Source organism: Scyliorhinus canicula, chromosome 6 (assembly GCF_902713615.1).
Source record: "Scyliorhinus canicula chromosome 6, sScyCan1.1, whole genome shotgun sequence".
NCBI classification, from domain to species: domain Eukaryota; kingdom Metazoa; phylum Chordata; class Chondrichthyes; order Carcharhiniformes; family Scyliorhinidae; genus Scyliorhinus; species Scyliorhinus canicula.
Window position 1 is genome coordinate 222,497,239 of NC_052151.1, and position 20,773 is coordinate 222,518,011.

The 20,773-nt window shown below is 46.6% G+C and overlaps 1 protein-coding gene across 1 annotated transcript in view; it reads left to right on the forward strand.

Annotated features, from left to right (window-relative positions):
- Positions 1–16,235: 16,235 nt before the first annotated feature.
- LOC119968046 (solute carrier family 43 member 3-like) overlaps positions 16,236–20,773 on the forward strand; it is a 66,009-nt gene continuing 61,471 nt past the window's right edge. Inside the window, exons 1-2 of the mRNA XM_038801144.1 lie at positions 16,236–16,420; positions 17,087–17,300. Of these exons, the coding sequence (XP_038657072.1) occupies positions 16,418–16,420; positions 17,087–17,300 (217 nt within the window). The 5' untranslated portion in view covers positions 16,236–16,417. The remainder of the gene's footprint in view (positions 16,421–17,086; positions 17,301–20,773) is intronic.

Genomic DNA, 20,773 nt, shown 5'->3' on the forward strand with positions numbered 1-20,773 from the left:
GAAAAAGTGATATATTTGGGAAGTTATCACGCACGGTAAGCGCGAGATCGAGATTGATTCGATTGTGAAATTGCCCCTTCCCCACAACGTCTCAGCCCTCCGGTCGTTTTTAGGACTCGTTGGCTACTGCCGAAACCACATCGACGGTTTCACCACTAATCAGCGCCCCTATCCGACCTTATGAAAAATGCACCTTGGGAATGGCTTCCGCAGCACACAGATGCCGTGAATACTTTACAAAGAGCACTCAGCTCACCCCCCGCACTAAGGTCCCAGACCCACTCTCCCCCTACGCTATTGAAGTACCAAGCACCGACCGAACCCTTTCGGCCGTGATCCTACAGGAACGACATGAACAGATAAGACCCGTGGCATACGCCTCAAGAGTATTAGACCCCGTCGAGCAAGGATTTTCTGCCTGTGAAAGGCACCTGTTCACAGTTTTTGGGCTGTTCAGTACTTTTAGTACATTACAGGACTCAACCCCATCACCATCCTCACAGAACACACCCCAACACAGTTATTATTAGACGGCTGACTTAAAGATGGCACAGTCAGCCAAATCCGAGCAGCCCATTGGACCCTTCTTTTACAGGGACGGGACATCACAGTTGAAAGAACAAATACACACACATTCCTCGCAGACAATTTACAATACCCAGCCACCCCTCATGAATGTGAGATTATCTCCACACAGCACAACACAGACCCATTCATTCCAAGGACACTTCCCAGGAAGATAGGTAGTTCACCCCAGAGACCCCGGCCCACAGACACGTGCGCACCCCTGAAAATCTATGTGGATGGCTCCTCCACAGTTTTAGATGGCAAACGCATAACAGTATGCGGTATTTATGTAGAGGTTGCGCAGGGGCGCGCCCGAAAAGAGGTTTCCCTAAAGTTGCCAGGACACTTCGGCTCGCAGGCAGCAGAACTGGCAGCAATTGCTTATATTGTAGACCAGCCCGATTCGTTCCCCACCCCAGCAGACATCTACTCAGACAGCCTGTATGTCTGTAACAACTTAACGTAATTCCTACCCATGTGGGAAACATGACGATGTGTTTCGGCGGACGGAAAACCCCTACTATCAGCCCCATTACTCCGCCATATCTTGAAGCAGGCAAAGGACAGGAAATATGGCATTGTGAAAGTTCGTTGTCACCACCGTTCATCCCCATCTGGGAATATTAAAGCTGACGCTCTAGCTAAAGCAGTTTCTAGGCATGGTTATTTTTGGACCCCCCCCCCCCCCCCCGAATGCGCACCAGTACACGCAGTTCAGGTCTCACAGACCAGCATACAAAATTTAACACAGGCACAGAAACATGACGAGAAGCTCCGGGAAGTTTTAAGGGAACCTTCCCAGCCCCTTATGACAAATTTAAGAATTCTATAACCACACATGACGGTGTGATTCTTAAAGACAGCCTTTATGTAGTTCCAGACCAGGATAGGAGCCAACTCATTTGTTTGTTCCATGACAATCATTGACATCAGGGAATTGAACCCAATTTAGCCCACCTCAGACCGCTCTGTTGGTGGCCAAATTTGGAAAACGACGTCACGCACTACATTGAGAATTGCTTGATCTGTGCCCAGAACATTACGGACAGATACGCAAAGGAGGCTCAACTTAGCCCATGGACTAACCTCCAGATCGTCTTTATAGGCCTTACCCCCTTGCAGGAACGGATATAAGTATGTGCTGTTCGTCATCGACACCTTCACAAAATGGGTGCAACTATTTCCATCGCGCACTAACACGGCAAATACCACAGCTAAAGTACTAACCCACTACATCTTTACAAGATGGGGACTCCCCTGCAGTATAGAGTCCGATCAAGGTTCCCATTTCACAGGACGAGTTATGAAAAACGTCCTCGCAATTTTTGGAATTAGTCAAAAGTTTCATATCGCGTACCACCCCCAGTCAAGTGGTATTGTCGAGAGAATGAATCCGACACAAAAAGCCACCCTTAGGAAAATGGTTCAGCAGAACAATAGCACCTGGGACTCCAATTTGCATTCATGTTTTTACGAAACACGGTATCCATGTCCATAGGATACACCCCCCACACTCTCATGACCGGACGCCCCATGAAAGGACCAGAATATTTGTTAGGATTAGATTTGACCAGCCCCGCACTGACAGCCCTCACTCACGAGCACGCTGTACAACAGTTAATAGAAAATGTCAAAACGGCACAACTCGCAGCCGCAGTAAGAATGGGCACAAGGAAGGAACAAAGCAATGCTTGTTTCGACAAGACAGTGCATGCCACTGAGTTTTCAGTAGGGCATCACGTAATTCTCTCCCTTTACAACCCCAGCACATTCCTGTCACCTAAGTACTCAGGTCCGTACTCCATTTCGGACAAAGTAAGCCCCTCGGTCTACAAAATAAAGTATCCAAATGGAAAGTCTGCGTGGTTTCATATAAACCAGCTCAAGGCTTATAGCTCATAGAGTAACCACACGCACCACATCCTGCTCGCCGCAGCAGACGAGCTCGCCCCACCCACAGAAAACGCATTGCTACCCTCCCCCAGCCAGTCCAACCCATCCACGGACTCATCTTCGACTCCGCCCCCTTGACACACGACTCTGCCTTTCCCCACCCCCAGACAGCAACGACAACAGTGACTGCGAAAGCACTGAGGACAGCCACAGCACAACACGATACTATGCCCTTGCAACAGGCCCCACTCCCAGTGATTCCGCGAACAATTCAAGTGATCCCTTCTAGATCACATACATTAAAGCCCCTGACCCAGACCCACCGCCCGACGATGACGGACCTCATCCCCAGTACCTCCAAACTAGACTCACGATTCTGGCACCGCGACAATTCATTCAGGCTCATCCGGAACGATGAGATGAACCCCAAGTCACACCACGCAGCTTTGGCAAGACTTGTACAGTCAAGCGTATGGCAGCCGGGAGAATATGATGTCATTGAGTCTGACTCCCACCACTCGAATCCATTTGCGACCCTGTTCGCAACTGAAAACTGAGGTGTCCAGATGATGTTTAAAAGGAACCGCTAGAGAGATACGGTGTCCTTACTGATGGAACCTGCACGATATTCGTTGCATGATTCTTTGTTTGTGTTTGTTTCATGTTCAATGTTTAAAATTTAAAACGGTTTTCACAGCCCCACACCACCACTCCTTTAACGCCCCCTGGTAGTTAATGGAACAAGTTTGTTCACGGCCAGACGCCTAGTTTTTCCGCAGAAACCTCTGATAACGTGCCAGCTAGCTTATCTGCCAAAACCACTGAGAAATTGCCCGAAAACACTTCGTAACTGCTCTTCTAATTTGAGGTTAGGAGAGGCAGTACTGAAACCACCACCACGACTACGTTCTTGCCCGTTCTCGCAGGTTACTCAGGCAGTGGAGAAACGGCACTTACCCCCGCCCTGTCTGAGGACCCCCCTCTGGTCAGCTAAGCTCGGGGACAGCACAGCCCGCCCTACCCGGCGATTACATCCAATTCTTACCCGCCGCGGCCTATACGCACCTCATTTTGGCTATTTTGTTTCAAATTTTTATTGTTTTGTTTTATAGTAACCCTTCGGTTGCTTCCCCTCATGCTATTTACACCCTCAAAGATTGGGATGGTAAATTGCACATGCCACGAGACGGCTCGCACTGTCAGTATTTTTCAAGAATATCTTGTCCAGAAATTCGGTTTAAAAGAAAAATGAGGGAGTCACAGATGGTGACCAATTATAACGGGTAATTGGCACGAAAGGACATACAGACAAACACTCGAGACCTTAAGCAAGATAATAACAGATATTATGCTTGTATTTACAGGATTCCAGAAGCTCAAAGAACACAAGAAGAGAGGAAAAATGAGAAGAGAAGGAAAGATGAAGATGCCCTCCATTTTGTTCTCTGGACAATAGCAAAATCCCTTTGGTTGTGCGCGAACGCAAACCCCCTCACCCACAACCCCACAGGCCGTCAACGATTCACTCCCCCACAGTAAACAGAGCCCAGTAACAGTCAACAGTACCCCGACATGGTGTGATATCACATGGTCTTCCCACTCGTATGTCGTTGAAGCACTTTTAGTACTGGCAATACTTTTCAGTATCGTGCAGACGATTCGTATGAAGAAATGGCAAAGGAGAGCCGGCCTCTCTCGCGCCCCGGTATACAGAATAACATCCCCTATTTTCGGTTTCCACCAGGCGCTTGGACCCCTTGACATGGAATAAAATACATTCGTTTAGTTGTTTGTGTGTTCGTTGGTTGAATAAAGAAATGTGATCGTTTGGTGAATAAAGGAATCTGAACTCTGCGTTTGACTGCCCAACCAGGGGTGATTTGAATGCTGCTATTTTTGTACAGTTAAGAAGTTAGTATGTTTTTGAGTGGTTTAAGAGAGGATAGTTTATTGAGGATAGTTAGAGGTTCCAGTTCTTTTGTTTTGTAATGCATGCCCTAAATGACTTCACGCCCCCATATTGTTTTTGTGACGTGTCATGTAAAATTCTTTAGTTAAAGATATGTTGCATAGTTAGGATCATGCTAGAGCATAGTCATTAGTACCCGCTTGGTCAGGGATCGAAGACATCGCAGTAGTGTGATCCTTCACGCTTCGCGTTTAGGATCACAAGGAGGGAGTGTAACCACCTGGGGTGTCCACGTCCCGATTCCAAAATGGATGCCGGCAAAGAGTGCAGGGAATAATGGACAGCAGTAGGGAAAACAAGCATGTGCAAGGTTTCCTGTGCATTAAGATTTGCAGAACCCAGACAGAACTGAAACCAATACATATTAACATATTAATGAGCTATCTACGGAGACAAAAAGGAAACATTGAAACAATCGAGACCAGGACAGACGCCCCGGCGCCAGTGAGAGATAAAACAAAGGCAGGCCAACGGCCAGATTGGGCCCGCCCAACGATCAGGGAACAACTCCAGTATTGGAGAAAATCAATACGAACGATTGGGACATAGTCTAATTAATTGGGAACAAGTTCGGGGTCCGCGCAGAAGGTCGCGAAACCCCTGGGGACTCTAAAACAGAGTCTCCAATGTCAGTTCGCTCTCTTCTCTCACCCTGACTCCTCTCCATCTTGAACTTGGCATTTGGCTCTCAGCGACGAGAGGCCGCCAAGCACCAACCAAGTAAGTCTAAGGTCAACGCCCGCTACCAGATAGACGCTCCGAGCGACTATGCCGTATTAGTTCGAAGCCAGCAGTATCAGAAGCGGACAGCGGCCATTGTTCCTCTGACTGAGTGGGCAACTCTAAGCTAAGTATAGGCTTTTAGTTGTAGTTGTAGTTTAGCGAGTAGAGTTTATGCATGAGTAATAATTGACTGTGTGTGTAAATAAATGTGCATTGATTTCAAACTTACTAACTGGTGTATCGAGTTATTGATCAGTACTTGGCCTTGAACCCTGGAGTGGTATCAGAAAGATACCTGGCGACTCTTGAGCAAAGGTAATTAAAACAGAGCAAATCAAGGGAAAGCATAACGAGCAACAGTATAATCAGACACACTCAGCATGGATTTACAAAAAGAAAATCGTGTTTGACAAATCTACCAGTATTAAATGAAGCTGTGACGAATTTAGATGAGCAAGCAGAACGTTCAGAAAGCTGTCGAAATGGTCTCACATCGTATATTACTGTAATGTTAAAGTGCAAGAGTTGCAGGTTATTTTTCTCATAGTTAGGAAGTTGCTTAGCAGACAGGAAACAAACATTTGGGCGAAATGGGTCTTTTAATCGATTGGCAGGCAGTGACTAGTGGGGTAATTCAGGGATCTGTGCTGGGGCTGCAACTGTTCACAATATATATTAATGATTTGGACGAGAGAATTAGAAACTGTAGGAAAACTGATTACTTTTTTAATAAGTTTAAATTGAGAGAAGTGGATAATCAGTCGTACACATGGGACCTTGGTGTCCTCGTGCACCAGTCGCTGAAAGTAAGTGTGCAGGTACAGCAGGTAGTAAAGAAGGCAAATAGTTTGTTGACCTTCATAGCGAGAGGATTTGAGTAATTCAATGACAATTTTTTAATGCTGTATAGGGCATTGGTGAGACCACATCTAGTGCGTTATGTGCAGTTTTGAAGTCATAACCTGAGGACAGATGTTCTTACAATGAAGGAGTGCAGCAAAGATTTACCAGGCTGATTCCTGGGATTACATGACCGTCATATGAGGAGAGACAAAATCGGTTAGGATTATATTCATTGGAGTTTAGAAGAGTGAGAAGAGATGTCGCAGAAACATAGACGATTCTAACAAGATAAGGCCGACGAGATTGAGAAAGAATGTCCCCATTGATAGGGGAGTCCAGACCTAGGAGGCATAGGGTGAGGATAAGGTGTCAACATTTTCGGACTGAGGTGAGGAGATATATCTCAATGTTGAGAATTATGAATATATAGACTTCGCTACCAGAGAACATAGTGGGGAGGCACAGTAGCACGGTGGGTATCACTGTTTCTTCACAGCTTCAGCGTCTCAGGTTCGATTCCTAGCTTGGGTGGCTGTCTGTGCGGAGTCTGCATGTTCGCCTTGTCTGGGTGGGTTTCCTCCGGGAGCTCCGCTTTTCTCCCATAAGTCCCTAAAGACACTGTTAGGTCATTTGGACATTCTGAACTTTCCCTCTGTGTACCCGAACAGGCGCCGGAATGTGGCGACTGGGGGATTATCACAATAACTTCATTGCAGTGTCAATGTAAGGCAACTTGTGTCAATAAAGATTATCATATTATTTTTATAGTTGAGGTCAAAACGTTTAGGGCAGCACGGTAGCATGGTGGTTAGCATAAATGCTTCACAGCTCCAGGGTCGCAGGTTCGGTTCCCGGCTGGGCCACTGTCTGTGCGGAGTTTGCACGTCCTCCCCGTGTGTGCGTGGGTTTCCTCTGGGCGCTCCGGTTTCCTCCCACAGTCCAAAGATGTGCGGATTAGGTGGATTGGCCATGATAAATTGCCCGTAGTGTCCTAAAAAGTAAGGTTAAGGGGGGGGGGGGGGGGGTTGTTGGGTTACGGGTATAGGGTGGATACGTGGGTTTCAGTGGGGCGAATATCTGACTATTGATTTTGATGATCAGCAATCATCATAATGGATGGGGAGGTAGGCTCGATGAACAGAGTGGCCTCCTCCTGATTCACTGTTCGATGTGTGTGTCCAGGTGTTCTGCTCAACGAGCTAATGTTCAAGAGGGAAGGGTATAAATGGAGAACGGACGGAGAGGTAGAGAGTGGAGGCAACGACGGTGAAAGTGTGACTGGGGAATGCTATCACATTGCCAAGTTCCCTCAGGTTTCCATAGAGTCCAGATCAATTTCTACCTCCTCAGATGCGAAAGCATCTGAATGGCTCATTGATCAACAATTGTACAATATTGAGCTTTGAAATCCAAACTGCTCGGTGCCATCCATGCCATACCCGAGGAAAGATGTGTAAGTTTCATGCACAAAGCTATCTCTCAATTTTCTCTTGACCGTACAATATTGCCAAAGTTGTCTCCGGTCAGTACTGCGTTGCTGCTGAATTGGCAGAACGTTAGTCCAGAGGATGGTCCAAACAGCTGCCTGTTCAGCATTGAGGCAGCGCTCGGCAAGCTCAACATCAGGATTAAGGGAGAGCTGCATTTTATTGGCACCCATAGAACAGGAGCGCTGAATAGACAGTGGGTCAGAACTGAGGTAGAGCTGAACGATTGTACTTTCAGCATAGAGGCAATTGTGCACGTTTGTGTGGCCAGAGCCGAATTAGGCTGCACTGTTGGAAATGCTGTCTTTATAATTCTTGATTAAAAGCAGACTTGCCTAACCGCTCATGTAGACTCTACCCTTCCCACAGTGGAAGATAAACAGACGATCAATGCTCTAATATCTATCTTCCATTCATATTCCGGGAAAACAGACTATATTCCATTATAATAATTATATTTGTAGATCTGGAGTTTGTCGAAATGGATGTTAGGTTTCTGCAGTATAATAAAAACTGCATTTCACAAAATCTTGGTCAGAGATGCAAAATGAATACGTTGTTTATTTCAGCCAAAGGATGGGAAGTCTGCTTATTGTTGAATACGAGTCACACAAATGATCGACCAGCATTGAAGTCACTAGCGACAGCGCTGCTTCCAATGGCACCAGGAAGATAATCAGAAAGTACGCTAGTAACAGCTTCTTTGAGAATTTGGAGGCAATTTCAACAGCACTTCAGGTTGGGGGCAGGGTCAACGGAAATGCCAATTCGGGGGACCATAGATTTGAGCCAGGGAAGTGGGATTAAAATATTTAGAGGTGGGAGGAGAGAGGAATTAGGACACTAAAAGATTTGTTTCTTGGGGGTCGGTTTGTGGGATTGAAGGAGCTGGGAGCGAAGTACGGAGTGGAGCAGGGGGAAATGATTAGATAGATGGAGGTTTGAGACTTTGCTAGGAAGGAGATACACAGCTTCCTAGTAGAGCCGGCATGCACATTGCTGGAGGAAGTGCTGATTACAAGGAGACTGGAGAAGGGGGTAGTATCGGTGATTTACGAGGCTATTTTGGAGGAGGAGAAGGCGCCGCTAGAAGGGATCCTGGCGAAGTAGGAGGCAGAGTTGGGAGACGGTATGGTGTAGGGGTTCTGGTGTGAGGTGCTGCGGAGGATGAACGCCTCCACCTATTGCGCGAGGTTGGGGCTGATACAGCTGAAGTTGGGATACAGGGCTCACCTCATAAGGGCAAGGATTATCCGGTCCTTTGAGGGGATAGAAGGTGTGTGTGAACGTTGCCGGGGAAGGGGGGGACCACGTTCATCGGTTTTGGTCCTGTCCAAAACTGGATAATTTCTGGAAGGAGGTTTTTCGGGTAATCTCTAAAGTGGTGCACGTGAAACTGGACCTGGGTACTCGGGAGGTATATTCGGGGTGTAGGACCAGCCGGGGTTAGAAACGGGCGCGGAGGCAAGTTGTAGCCTTCGCCTTGTTGATCGCCCGAAGGCGGATCCTGTTAGGGTGGAGATCAACCGCTCCACCCTGGCGTGATATGGGAACCTGCTAGAATTCTTGACGCTTGAAAAGGTTAAATTTGAACTTCGGGAAGGGTGGAGGGGTTGTACAATTCATGTTTGTTATTCATTATGCACGTTTGAGAATTGGATTACATCGTAGATTAGGGGGGTTGGGAGGGTTGGGGGGACTGTATGTGTTAATAGTGACTATGGGTGATTCCTCATTCCTTTTTGGCATTTCTTTATGTTAACATGCGAGCTAATGCTTGGAGTTTGGTGTGAGGATGGGATCGTTGTTATTGATATGGGGCTGACATTACATTCGTTACTGATTTTTGTTTATTGTTGGGTGTAAATTTGGGAGAAAATGTGAAAAAGGAGGAGAAAAACATATTTCAAAAATAACACAAATCATCGACATGTAAATGTAAATCCTGTCTCTGGGGCATGAGAACATAGAACAGTACAGCACAGAACAAGCCCTTCGGCCCTCGATGTTGTGCCGAGCAATGATCACCCTACTCAAACCCACGTATCCACCCTATACCCGTAACCCAACAACCCCTCCTTAACCTTACTTTTTAGGACACTACCGGCAATTTAGCATGGCCAATCCACCTAACCCGCACATCTTTGGACTGTGGGAGGAAACCGGAGCGCCCGGAGGAAACCCACGCACACACTGGGAGGACGTGCAGACTCCACACAGACAGTTACCCAGCCGGGAATCGAACCTGGGACCCTGGAGCTTTGAAGCATTTATGCTAACCACCATGCTACCGTGCTGCTTAGACAGTAATAGTTGACAGCAATTTGTACATGAAAGTGTTAATATGCTTTCAAATGTTGCCAGGGATTTGCATCTTAAACAAATGTTTTCCAAACTTTTTTGTCGTGGACACATTTTTACCAACAGGCCATCTTTCGTGATCCATATCGGCCAACCTTTATGACCCACATGGTTTGAACTTCGTGACCCATGCCGTTGAAACTTCGCGACCCACTGGGCCAACCTTCATCACCCACACCCCCTGAACTTCGTGACTAAGCATATTACCTTATATTTAATGTGAGAGGTGAGCCTGCGTGGTCCTGACGATCGCAATTGCTTTGTTATTCAGTTACATTTCTGATAATGACTTCAGTTGATGAGATAAAATCTCACTGCATCCATTTGAATAAATAATCAAAATGTTTGCCCTCCAACTCACCATGTTCAATCTTATGATGCCTTTGCAGTTTTGAGAATTTTAATCGTTCATTTGCCAGTGCTTCCATGCATGTAACACGCATGAAGTTTGCATTCTGATTTGTAGTGGCACGTTGAATAATCCATACCTCAACTGATCGCTTTTATGCTGCTTTGTTCCTGCTTTGTTGCTACTTCACCAGAGGACCTGAAGCTTTCAGCAGTACTGATGCAGCTACACAAAGAGGGGTCTCCCTTGAGCGACCAGGACACGTGACGTTAGTGTTCGGGACATGTGACCTGCTCTCTGCCATTGCTCCAGGTACGAAGACTCCAGTCATTTTGAAATCCAGTCTTGGGTTAGGTCGCTGACATCAGGGGGAGAAGCTCTACCTCGCTGGTCTCAAGGCCTGCTCACTCCTTCGGAGATCAGGCGGGATCGGGCGTTTTCACGCTAGTATGACCGTAGGATTTGCCTGCACATTCCTGAGGTGGCATGCATGCAGAGAAAGGCCGCATTCTGAAAGCCAGTCACGGCTGTAATTTTAAAAAACCTGGAATGCCATTTGGCACTACTTGGGGAACGTTGGGACGCATGGCCCACAATCGGGAACACCGCAACCCATGGCCACGTGATCTGGAATACCTCGACGCATGACCCACGATCGGGAACGCTGCGAATCATGGCCCGGAGATCGGGAATGCCGCGACATATGGCCACGAGATTGGGAACGCCAGGCCCCGAGATCCTTCCGACAGTCACCTGGGACCCACCCGCTGGTCACAACCCTGGGTTTGAAAATGACTGTCTGAGATTACAGGTGATATAGATGGACTGGTTAGATAGACATCAGGGCAGCACGGTAGTATTGTGCATAGCACAATTGATTCACAACTCCAGGGTCCCAGGTACGATTCCTGCTTGTGTCACTGGCTGTGGGGACTCTGCACATCCTCCCCGTGTGTGCGTGGGTTTTCTCCAGGTGCTCTGGTTTCTTCCCACAGTCCAAAGATGTGCAGGTTAGGTGGATTGACCATGAAAAATTGCCCTCAGTGTCCAAAATTGCTCTTCGTGTTGGGTGGGTTTACTGGGTTATGGAGAAAGGGTGGAGGTGCTGACGTTGGGTAGGGTGCTCTTTCCAAGAGTCGGTGCATACTCGATGGGCTGAATGGCCTCCTTCTGCACTGTAAATTTTATGACTATGTCTATGAGTGGCAAACTGAATTTAACCATGACAATTGTGAGATTCTGTATTTGGAGAGGGCGAACAAGGAGAAGCAACATTCAATGAATGGTCGTCCGATAGAAAGTACAGAGGATCTAAGGGATCTTAATGTGCAAATGCAGGTTGGTCTGAAGTCAACAGCACAGGGAAATAAGGTTGTTGTGAAGGCCAATGGAATTCTTGGCATTATTAACCGAGACATTGAATATAAGAGCAGGGAGGATTTGTTGAACCTGCACAAATTGCTGGTCAGACCCTAGCTGGAGGAATGTGTGCAGTTCTGGTCACCACATTATATAAATTAAGTGATTGCACCTGAAGGGGTGCAGAGTACATTCACCAGGGTATTGCCTGTGTTGCATCACTTGAGGTATCAGCTGAGACTGGATAGGATGGTGTTATTCTCCCTGGAGCATAGAAGTCTGAGGGGGGAAGCTGATTAAGATGGAGAAAAGTATGAGGGGCACAGATGGGGTGGACAGGAAGGTACCTTTCCCCTTAGTTGAGGTGTTAATAACCAGAGGACATAGATTTAAGGTCATGGGAAGGAGCTTCGAGGACGTGAGTGAAAAAGCTTTTACACCAAGAGGGTGGTTGGAATCTGAAACTTACTGCCTGAAAAGGTGGTAGAGCTGGGAATCCTAACAACTTAGATTAAGTATTTAGTTGGGGGCTTGAAATACCAAGGCATACAAATCTACAGTCAAGTACTAGAAACCATGATTCTCGTAGATCGGTGCTTTATATTCACCTGGACGCGATGGGCGTGGATCCTATTTTACAGCTGTAAAACTCGATGACTTTGTTTTATTTTAACTTAAGTTACCCAATTCTTTTTTCAAATTATGGGCAATTTTGTGCGGCCAATCCACCTACAATGCACATCTTTGAGTTTGGAGGTGAGACCCTCGCAAATACGGTAAACACTTGTCACTTGATAAATATAATTTACGCCATCGGAATTTCAGAAATTACTATTTCAAACAACAGAAAATCTGACCATCTCCCGTTGGCGTCACGTGTATCACACGTTTCGAAACCTCCAAACTCAGACTCCCGCCTTTGAATGGTGCTGTCATAGAGGACTTGCCGAGTACCTGCAGTTCACCTTGGAGAGGGAAGACAATTATTTCTCCATGCACCTCTATTGGGAAGTGAGTGCTGTTCAAGTGAGACCATTTATGTTTTACAGAAACCTGGATGTTCGGCACAACATTCTTTAAAATTTTTTTTTTTAGAGTACTCAATTCATTTTCTCAAAATTAAGGGGCAACTTAGCGTGCCCAATCCAACTAGTCTGCACATCTTTGAGTTGTTGGTCGAACCCCGCACAGACACGGGGAGAATGTGCAAACTCCACACGGACAGTGATCCAGAGCCAGGATCGAACCTGGGACCTCAGGGCCGTGGGGCCACAGTGCCAACCCACTGCGCCACCCTACTGCCCTACATTCTTTATTTTCTCTTCAATACTGAACACTGGAACCGTGAGTCAACATTATCAAATTTTAGTTTATTCTGAAGTGAGGGTAATTAATAAAGCACCTGCAGAGTCCGTGGGTTGTTTAAGCTGAGGAACTGCTGCAGCGATGTTCTGGGATAAATTACTGAACACTAAGAACCAAAAACATTGCATTTGTGTTTACTTTTCCCCAAACTAGTGCAAGTTTCCTTATGATTACCAGTGACTTCAGTTTTGCTGAGTTCAATTTCCAGAACACTTGTTCATGTTGTTGATGTTCTGGTGAATCAGAGTAAATCTAATGTTGCCTCTTGAAATCAGCTCTCCTGACTTCGTTGGGACCAACAATGTTGGAATAAGGGCTTAAATGGTCCTGGTGGAGCCCACACTAAGCATCAATGTGAAAGTTACTTCAGAAAGGTCGAAGATTATGTTGCAGTCATATATCACGTAGGTGAGGCCACATTTGGAATACTCTGTCCAATTTTGTCACTGCACTACCAGAAGTACGTGGAGGCTTTGGAGAGAGTACAGGAAAGATTGGCCAGGATGTTGCCTGGTATGGAGTGTATTAGCTATGAGCAGAGATTGAATAAACTGGGATTGTCCTCTAGAGAGACCGAGGCTGAGGGATGACCTGCTAGAAGGTTATAAAATTATTAGGTGTATAGATGTTGGAGGCGTTTTCCCAGGGCGGAAATGACAATTACAAGGGGCCACAGGTTCATGGTGAGGAGGGAAATGTTTAGTGGAGATGTGTGGGGGGAGGTTTTTTACACAGAGCGTTGCTGGCCTGGAATACACTGCCAAGTGAGCTGATTGAAGCAGATATTTTAGCGACCTTTAAGACTTATCTGGATAGGCCCCTGAACGGACGGGGTCTTGAAGGAATCAAGCGGTTGGTCTAGATAGGACAAATAGATATTGATATAGAGAAATACAGCACAGAACAGGCCCTTCGGCCCACAATGTTGTGCCGAACTTTGTCCTAGGTTAATCATATAATTTTGGATACTAAGGGCAATTTATCATTGCCAATCCACCCAACCTGCACATCTTTGGACTGTGGGAGGAAACCGGAGAACCCGGAGGAAAGCCACGTACACACGGGAAGGATGTGCAGACTCCACACAGACAGTGACCCAAGTCGAAATCGAACTTTTGACCCTGGTGCTGTGAAGCAATTGTGCTATCCACAATGCTACCGTGCTGCCCTTAAGAAGAAATTAATCTACACCCCATTATTCTACCCTACTCCATATACCTACCCAATAGCCGCTTGAATGTCCCTATCGTTTCCGACTCAACTACTTGCACAGGCAGTGCATTCCATGCCCCACTACTCTCTGGGTAAAGAAACTATCTCTGACATCCCCTATATCTTCCACCATTTACCTTAAATTTATGTCCCCTTGTAATGGTGTGTTCCACCCGGGGAAAACGTCTCTGACTGTCGACTCTATCTATTGCCCCGATCATCTTATAAACCTCTATCATGTCGCCCCTCATCCTTCTCCGTTCTAATGAGAAAAGGCCTAGCACCCTCAAACTTTCCTCGTAAGACCTACTCTCCATTCGAGGCAACATCCTGGTAAATCTCCTTTGCACCTTTTACAAAGCTTCCACATCCTTCCTAAAATGATGTGACCAGAACTGTACACAGCACTCCAAATGTGGCCTGACTAAGGTTGTGTACAGCTGCATCATCACCTCACGGCTCTTAATCCCTCTGCTAATGAACGCTAGCACACCATAGCCCTTCGTCACAGCTCCATCCACTTGAGTGGCAACTTTTGAAGATCTATGCACATAGACCCCAATATGTCTCTGCTCCTCTACATTGCCAAGAACCCTACCGTTAACCCTGTATTCCGCATTCATATTTGTCCCTCCAAAATGGACCAACTCACACTTGTCAGGGTTAAATTCCATCTGACACTTCTCAGCCTAGCTCTGCATCCTATCTATGTCTCTTTGAAGCCGACAACAGCCCTTCTCGCTATCCACAACTCCACCAATCTTCGTATCATCTGCAAATTTACTGACCCACCCTTCAACTCCCTCATCCAAGTCGTTAATGAAAATTACAAACAGCAGAGGACCCATAACTGATCCCTGCGATACGCCACTGGTAACTGGGCTCCAGGCTGAATATTTGCCATCCACCATAACTCTCTGTCTTCTATCGGTTAGCCAGTTCGTTATCCAACTGGCCAAATTTCCCACTATCCCATTCCTTACTTTCTACATTAGCCTACCATGGGGAACCTTATCAAACGCCTTACTAAAATCCATGTGCACTACATCCACTGTTTTACCTTCAACCACATGCTTGGTCACCTCCTCAAAGAAGTCAATAAGACTTGTTAGGCAAGACCTGCCACTCACAAATCCGTGCTGACTATACCTAATCAAGCAGTGTCTTTCCAGATGCTCAGAAATCCTATCCCTCAGTACCCTTTCCATTACTTTGCCTACCACCGAAGTAAGACTAACTGGCCTGTAATTCACAGGGTTATCCCTATTCCATTTTTTGAACAGGGGCACGACATTCACCACTCTCCAATCCTCTGGTACCATATTCGGGTTAGGGCACAGGCCTGGAGGGCCGAAGGGCATGTCCCTGTGCTGTATTTTTCTTCTTTGTTCTTAACTTTCACAGTAGATTAACATTGTCAATAAACATTTGAGCAATTGTCTGTCAATCAGAAGCATCTTCACAGGGCAACACATTATCGGATTGGATTTATCCTGGGTTTTTTTCTGGACAGGACATAAATGAAGATTTTTCCCTAATTTCGGTAAGTCTGCCATGTGTGATTAAAATATACCCTTGGGTTACATTGAAACAAGAACAGAGGGAGTGCTTACATGCCCTCTGCTATAACATTCAACATTGAAGCAACAATGTTCCAGACCAGATTGCCAGGTAATATATGTGAGCAGATTGTGTAATCTTGCTTTGCAAACAATGACGACTACATTTCCATGTTGAAGTAGGGACGGTTCTTCGGAGGAGGAGGGGTTGCGTTCCACATACTGTACAGTTTCTGGATGCCAGGCACTATTACAGGCTCTTTGCAAATGCAAACAACCGTCACGCCCTTCTCTTTCTATCATTTTCTTGGTCTATTCTCTCTTCTTTTCTTCTCTCAGCCCTCTCCTCCATTCCTCTGCTTCACACATTACAGCGGCTCAGTAGGTACCTGCAGGCCTGTTGTATGCCTCATGTTGATGTTGGCGCACGTTTACGTGAACCACAATCTCAACTTTCCGTTTGTGAGAGTGATTTCTCAGAGTGATTGGCTGACACTCCAGTGACTTTGCCAACCCACGCTCAAGAATGCTTCTGCTGAGATAGTTTTACACAGTCCGCGATTTAGAGCGCAGGAGGCTGAACATTCGACGGTCTAGCTCACAGGGAGAGCTTTCCGCACCTCAGCAGCGGACGGTCAATACTTAGTGAGTTCTGGACTATTGGTCACGGAGGTCTTTAGGTGAGCTGCACAGTCTGAGCTTCAGAACTGAAGGACCGCTGCACGGTTTAATGGTCAGTACAGGAATGCTCTATATTTGAATGGTTCAGGGTCAAGGAAACGCGATTATCGAGTATGTTCAGTGCAGAGCTGAAGATCAGGGCTGAAACTGATTACCTTTTGTATGTAGAGCACTGTGGGAGCAACACACTTGAGACTCGAGACTGATGGAGTGCTGCCCAGATAGGAATTAACCCTTACCTGTAGTGTCCTGTGAGTTATAGTATAATATCCCACGGTCCCAAATGAGGAGAGCAAGGTGGAGCTCTCTGCAGGTAACCAGGCCACATTATTCCTCACTTGTCTAGACTAATGTGAATCAGATTATCTCACATTTTATTCGTGCAACGTGTGGAGTCGGGGTTTTGTACAAATTGGGTGCTGCAATTAGGGCCTGAGTTAGCACAGGACTAAATCACTGGCTTTGAATGCAGACCAAGGCAGGCCAGCGGTATGGTTCAATTCCCGTACCAGTCTCCCTGAACAGGCTTCATTTGAAGCCTACTTGTGACAATAAGCGATTTTCATTTCATTTCCATCTCATTTCAGTAATTTCACTAGGGGAATGCCCTGCACTCTCTGCTGAACTATTTGCGATGTCATGTCGTGGTGACAGATGTGTAAATGGGACGTTCTGTTCCTTTCAGTCAGAGTAATCAAACGTTTCTATTGTCCTAAAGGGTGTTCACCACGAGTTCGGCCGGATGCAGTCTCTGGGAGAGAGGTGCAAATTGTACTTGTGCTTTGCCACAGGGCTGTTCGAATGTCTGTGCTTCACAGGGGTGATCTACGGATGGGCTTCACTCGTCTTCGTGCTGAAAGAGGATATATATTTCTTCGACCTCTGTGACACACTCCACAACACCAGCAGTGGCGGAGCAAAGAATGCCTCCAGTAAGTTTGTGCAGCAATGTGCGGATGTCTGCAGATTGGTTGTACTGTGGGCCGGGCGAGCAGGGATGGAACAGAGAGAGAGAGACGCAAAGAAAGAGGGAATAGAGACCGAGGGGCAGAGAGACAAAGCTTCCAACTGTGCAGTGGTTGACTCCATGTTAGATTAAATTTGGGTTTCATTTAGCAAAAACCACTCCATCAGTGTCTGGGTCTTCAAATAATCCCCCATTCCACATGCAATCGTGACGGTGATACGCACACTTTTCTTTTTCAATCAGGGAATTAAGTACAATGCAAAAGGTGAATATAAACCAGTATAAAATACTGCTTTGGCAATAATTGGATTTCTTTTCCTAATACTGGGCGCCGCCCTCTGGAAAGAATGAGCTGGGTTGGTCAATGTCAAAGGAGATTTAGTTAGATTATGCAGTGGTAAACAACTGCAGTGAAGTGCAGGCCGTTCAGGCTTTTAGGTGTAGAGCTGATTGAGGTGTGCAAACATCTGAGGTATTGGAGAGAGAAAGGAAAGGTCAGCAGTTTCAGCAAGCAGGAAGGTCAATTATCAAAGGTGATAGAGACGACGATCGAGTAAAGCTCTCGACGACGTGAAACAGCTAAAGAAACCAAATGAAAGAGTGAATTAGGAGAGAGAGAAATGGGAAAGGCAAAGAGTACACAGTCATCAGTAAACTTCAGAACACAGATCAGTGGAGTGGGGAAATAGAAAGTCAGGAGCTGGAAGGAAAGAGTGGGAGAAATTGCATCAATATTTCTAATTGTGGAGTGGAGTGAACGGAATCGAGGGAGATAAAGTCTGACAGGTGAAAGGATCAGACACAAAAAGAAGAGAAATGTGGGGTGGAGAGGAAGTAAAGGAGAACGTAGCAGGAAAAAGGGGTGAAGCCAGAATACTGGCTGAAGGCAGGAGGGTAAATGGGAGAGCTGGTGGAAGAGGAAGTGGTGAAGAGGGAGAGAGTTGGGGAGATTATGATGCGAAATGTAGAAAGAGGGATCGTATGAGTTTCCTATGGAGAGACAGAGGAGGAGGTATCGAGAGCGGGTGGGGAATGTGGTAGAAGAGCAGAGGGATGTCTGTGGGAAGAGGCAGTAGAGACAGGAATTTAAAAGTGGAGATGCTGAGGGGGTAGAAGAGATGGAAGAAGAGAGAGCATAGAGTAACAGACAGGGAGGAGACACATAGATGTAGAGGGTGGAAAAAATGAGATTCAGACAAAGAACAAAGCAACAAAGAAAATTACAGCACAGGAACAGGCCCTTCGGCCCTCCCAGCCTGCGCCGATCTAGATCCTTTATCTAACCCTGTCTCCCATTTTCCAAGGTCTACTTCCGTCTGTTCCCCGCCGGTTCATATATCTGTCTAGATGCATCTTAAATGCTGCTATCGTGCCCGCCTCTACCATCTCCGCTGGCAAACCGTTCCAGGCACCCACCACCCTCTGCGTAATAACTTTCCATGCACATCTCCCTTAAACTTTCGCCCTCTCACTTTGAAATCGTGACCCCTTGTAATTGACATCCCCAATCTTGGAAAAAGCTTGTTGCTATCCACCCTGTCCATACCTCTCATAACTTTGTAGACCTCAATCAGGTCCCCCCTCAACCTCCGTTTTTGCAACGAAAACAATCCTAATCTACTCAACCTTTCTTCATAGCTAGCACCCTCCATACCAGGCAACATCCTGGTGAACCTCCTTTGCACCCTCTCTAAAGCATCCACATCCTTCTGGTAATGTGGCGACCAGAACTGCACGCAGTATTCCAAATGTGGCATAACCAAAGTCCTATACAACTGTAACATGACCTGCCGACTCTTGTACTCGATACCCCGTCCGATGAAGGCACGCATGTTATATGCCTTCTTGACCACTCTATCAACCTGCGTTGCCACCTTCAGGGTACAATGGACCTGAACTCCAGATCTCTTTGTACATCAATTTTCCCCAGGACTCTTCCGTTGACCATATGATCCGCTCTTGAATTAGATCTTCCAAAATGCATCACTTCGCATTTGCCTAGATTGAACTCCATCTGGCATTTCTCTGCCCAACTCTCCAATCTATCTATATTTTGCTGTATTCTCTGACAGTCCTCCTCGCTATCTGCAACTCCACCATCTTGCCTCCCAGGTGCCAGGGTCCGCAATGTCTCAGATCGTGTTTTCGGGATCCTTAAGGCGGAGGGGGAGCAGCCCCAAGTCGTGGTCCACATAGGTACCAATGACATACTTAGGAAAAGGGATACGGATGTAAGGCAGGAATTCAGGGAGCTAGGGTGGAAACTTAGAGCTAGAACAAACAGAGTTATTATCTCTGGGTTGTTACCCGTGCCACGTGCTAGTGAGTCGAGGATTAGGGAGAGAGAGCAGTTGAACACGTGGCTGCAGGGATGGTGCAGGAGGGAGGGTTTCAGATTCCTGGACAATTGGGGCTCATTCTGGGTTAGGTGGGACCTCTACAAACGGGATGGTCTACACCTGGACCAGGGGTATTAATATCCTCGGGGGGAGGTTTGCTAATGCTCTTCGGGAGGGTTTAAACTATTTCAGCTGGGGATTGGGAAGCTGAATTGTAGCTCCAGTACACAACAAGCTGAGAGTAGTGAGGTCATGAGTAATGTTTCAAAGTTGCAGGAGTGTACAGGCAGGAAGGAATGTGGTCTAAAGTGCGTCTACTTCAATGCGAGGAGCATCCGGAATACAGTGGGTGAGCTTGCGGCATGGGTTAGTACCTGGGACTTCGATGTTGTGGCCATTTCGGAGACTTGTATAGAGCAGGGCGAGGAAAGGTTGTTGCAGGTGCCGGGGTTTCGATATTCCAGTGTTCAGGCAAGGTGGTAAGAGAGGGGGAGGGGTGGCATTGTTAGTCAAGGACAGTATTACGGTGGCTGAGAGGACATTTGATGAGGTTCGAATACTGAGGTAGTATGGGCTGAGTTAAGAAACAGGAATGTAGAGGTCACCCTGTTAGGGCTTTTCTATAGGCCTCCGAAAAGTTCCAGAGATGCAGAGGAACGGATTGCAAAGATGATTCTGGATAGGAGCGAAAATAACAGGGTAGTTGTTATGGGTGACTTTAACTTCCCAAATATTGACTGGAAACACTATAGTTCGAGTACTTTAGATGGATCCGTTTGTGTCCAATGTGTGCAGGGGGGTTTCCTGATGCAGTATGTAGATAGGCCAACAGGAGGCGAGCCCGTATTGAATTTGGTACTGGGTAATGAACCAGGGCAGGTGTTAGATTTGGAGGTAGGTGAGCATTTTGGTGATAGTGACCACAATTCGATTACGTTTACTTTAGCGATGGAAAGGGATAGGTATAAACCGCAGGCCAAGAGTTATTGCTGAGAGAAAGGCAATTATGATGCGATGAGGCAAGACTTAGGATGCATCGCCTGGAGAGGAAAACTGCAGGGGATGGACACAATGGAAATGTGGAGCATGTTCAAGGAAC